Source organism: Sprattus sprattus, assembly GCF_963457725.1.
Source record: "Sprattus sprattus genome assembly, chromosome: 2".
Classification (NCBI taxonomy): domain Eukaryota; kingdom Metazoa; phylum Chordata; class Actinopteri; order Clupeiformes; family Clupeidae; genus Sprattus; species Sprattus sprattus.
The window spans coordinates 6,223,908-6,226,407 of NC_137921.1; the positions used below are offsets into that span (position 1 = coordinate 6,223,908).

Here is a 2,500-nt window from a genome sequence, read left to right on the forward strand (position 1 = left end):
AGAGAGAGAGAGAGAGTGAGAGAGAGAGAGAGCGCGAGAGAGAGAGAGAGAGAGAAGGCCGGAACGAGTCCTGGGCTGGTCCCAGAGGGATCGGGGGGGGTGGGTGGAGGTGCTTGCGGTGTTGGAGTGGACATGTGGCACTGTCATCTGTCCCCTGTCCACTCTCTGCGCATCACTTCCTGACAGAGGTGTCACGTCCAAGCTGACCGCACTGCGCACTTACCAGTGGGAGCGGGACCAGAATAGCCGCCTGCCAAACAGTTGATGCCCAACCAATAGACATATGCCACCCCCGCCCGCATGTCCCCCCCCCGGGGCCCTCAATGGTGCCCCACATGTGGACTAGACACCATTATAGACCACGCTGCCATGCCAGAGGAGTTAGAAGAAACCATTATGGTCACAAAAGGATCATGATAAGAAGAAATACTAATCATTAAAACTGTTTCTTTGTGTGTGTGTGTGTGTGCGTGTACGTGTGTGTGTGTGCGCGTGTGTGCGTGTGTGTGTGTGTGTGTGTGTGTGTGTGTGTGTGTGTGTGTGTGTGTGAGCAGGAGTGTGCTGGAGAGCCTCTCTTCATGCTATACTGTGCCATCAAGCAGCAGATGGAGAAGGGTCCCATCGACGCCATCACGGGCGAGGCCCGCTACTCTCTCAGCGAGGACAAGCTCATCCGCCAGCAGATCGAGTATAAGACACTGGTCAGCACACCCAAGGCACACATTCACCAATACACACACACACACACACAGACTTCTCTCTCTCTCTCTCACACACACACACACACACACACCCAGCAGGTCGAGTATAAGACACTGGTCAGCACACCCAAGGCACACATTTACAAATACACACACACACACACACACACAGACTTCTCTCTCTCTCACACACACACACACACACACACACACAGCAGGTCGAGTATAAGACACTGGTCAGCACACCCAAGGCACACATTCACAAATACACACACACACACACAGAAATCTCTTTCTCACTCTCTCTCTCTCTTTTACACACACACAGACATCTTTCTCTCTCTCATGCACACACACACACAGCAAATAGAGTAGAAGACCCTGGTCAGCACACCCAAGGCCACATTCACAAATACACACACACACACAGAGACATCTCTCTCTCTCTTTTACACACACACAGACAGACATCGCTCTCTCTCTGTCTCTCTCTCTCTCACATACACACACACACATACACAAACACACACAGACAAACACACACACAGATATCTCTCCCTCTCAAACACACACACACAGACACAAACACATATATCGCATGCAAATAAACACAAACTCACAAGCCACTCACACCTCAACACTGGCTCTCATCAGGCTTTTTGTCCCTTACGTGACACTGTAGCCCTGCAGTCCCACTCTAACTCTGCTCCCTGTAGAGGCTTAGAAAAGTGTGTGAGCCAGTGTGTGTTAGGTCTGGGGCTTAGACAAGTGTGTGAACCGGTGTGTGTAAGGTCTGGGGTTGGAGTGTTGCTCCAACAGGAGTGTCATCCAAACACAGTGGGAGTGTGAAAGAGGGAGGGGCACACACACACACACACACACACACACTCACACACGCACGCACACACACACACACTCACTCACACACCCACACAAACACTCTATATCTATCTCTCTCCCACATAAACACACACACACACTCCCTTTCTCTCTCTCTCTCTGTCTCTCACACACACACACACTCACTAACCCCCCCCCCCCCACACACACACTCTATCTCTATCTCTATCTCTATCTCTCTCCCACCCACACCCACACACACCAACACACACACATACACACACACACATGGTGACAGGATGTAACCGCTCTGATGGGGAATCTGGCTCATTATGCACTAATACCCCAGCGGAGCTGGAAATTGCTGTCCCGCCAACGGTGTGAAATTAGATTTCAGAGGGAAAGGTGGCGAGAGCCGAGCGGAAATAACCTCTCAGAGCGAGGAGGAGACACGCGCCAACACGGCCTCTAATGAGAGCACACAACTCACACTCTTCATCCTCCTCCTCCTCTTCCTCCTCCTCCTTCTCCTGCTCATCTCTATCTCTCTTCCCTTACTCCCTCTCTCTCTAATGAGAGCACACAACTCACACTCCTCATCCTCATCTTCCTCTTCCTCCTCCACTTCCTCCTCCTCCTCTTCCTCCTCTTCCTGCTCATCTCTCTCTCGTCTCTCTTCCCTCTATCTCTTCTCTCTTCTCTCTCTCTCTTACCTCTCCCCTCTTCTCTCCTTCTTCTCTCTTCCCTCTTCCTTCTCTCTAATGAGAGCACACAACTCACACTCCTCACACTCTTCCTCCTCTTCCTCCTCTTCCTCCTCCTCCTCTTCCTCCTCCTTCTCCTGCTCATCTCTTTCTCTCTTCTCTCTTCTCTCTTCCTTCTCTCTTTTCTATTTTCCTCTCCTCCATTTTTTCTTTCTCTTCCTGCTTCTCCTTCATTTCTCTCCCTCACTTCCTCCC

At 51.1% G+C, this 2,500-nt stretch overlaps 1 protein-coding gene across 1 annotated transcript in view; it reads left to right on the forward strand.

The window, feature by feature from the left end:
- The window catches only part of plxna2 (plexin A2), a 92,806-nt gene that overhangs the window by 61,237 nt on the left and 29,069 nt on the right, over positions 1 to 2,500 (forward strand). Inside the window, 1 exon segment of the mRNA XM_080833442.1 lies at positions 555 to 701. Within this exon segment, the coding sequence (XP_080689568.1) occupies positions 555 to 701 (147 nt within the window).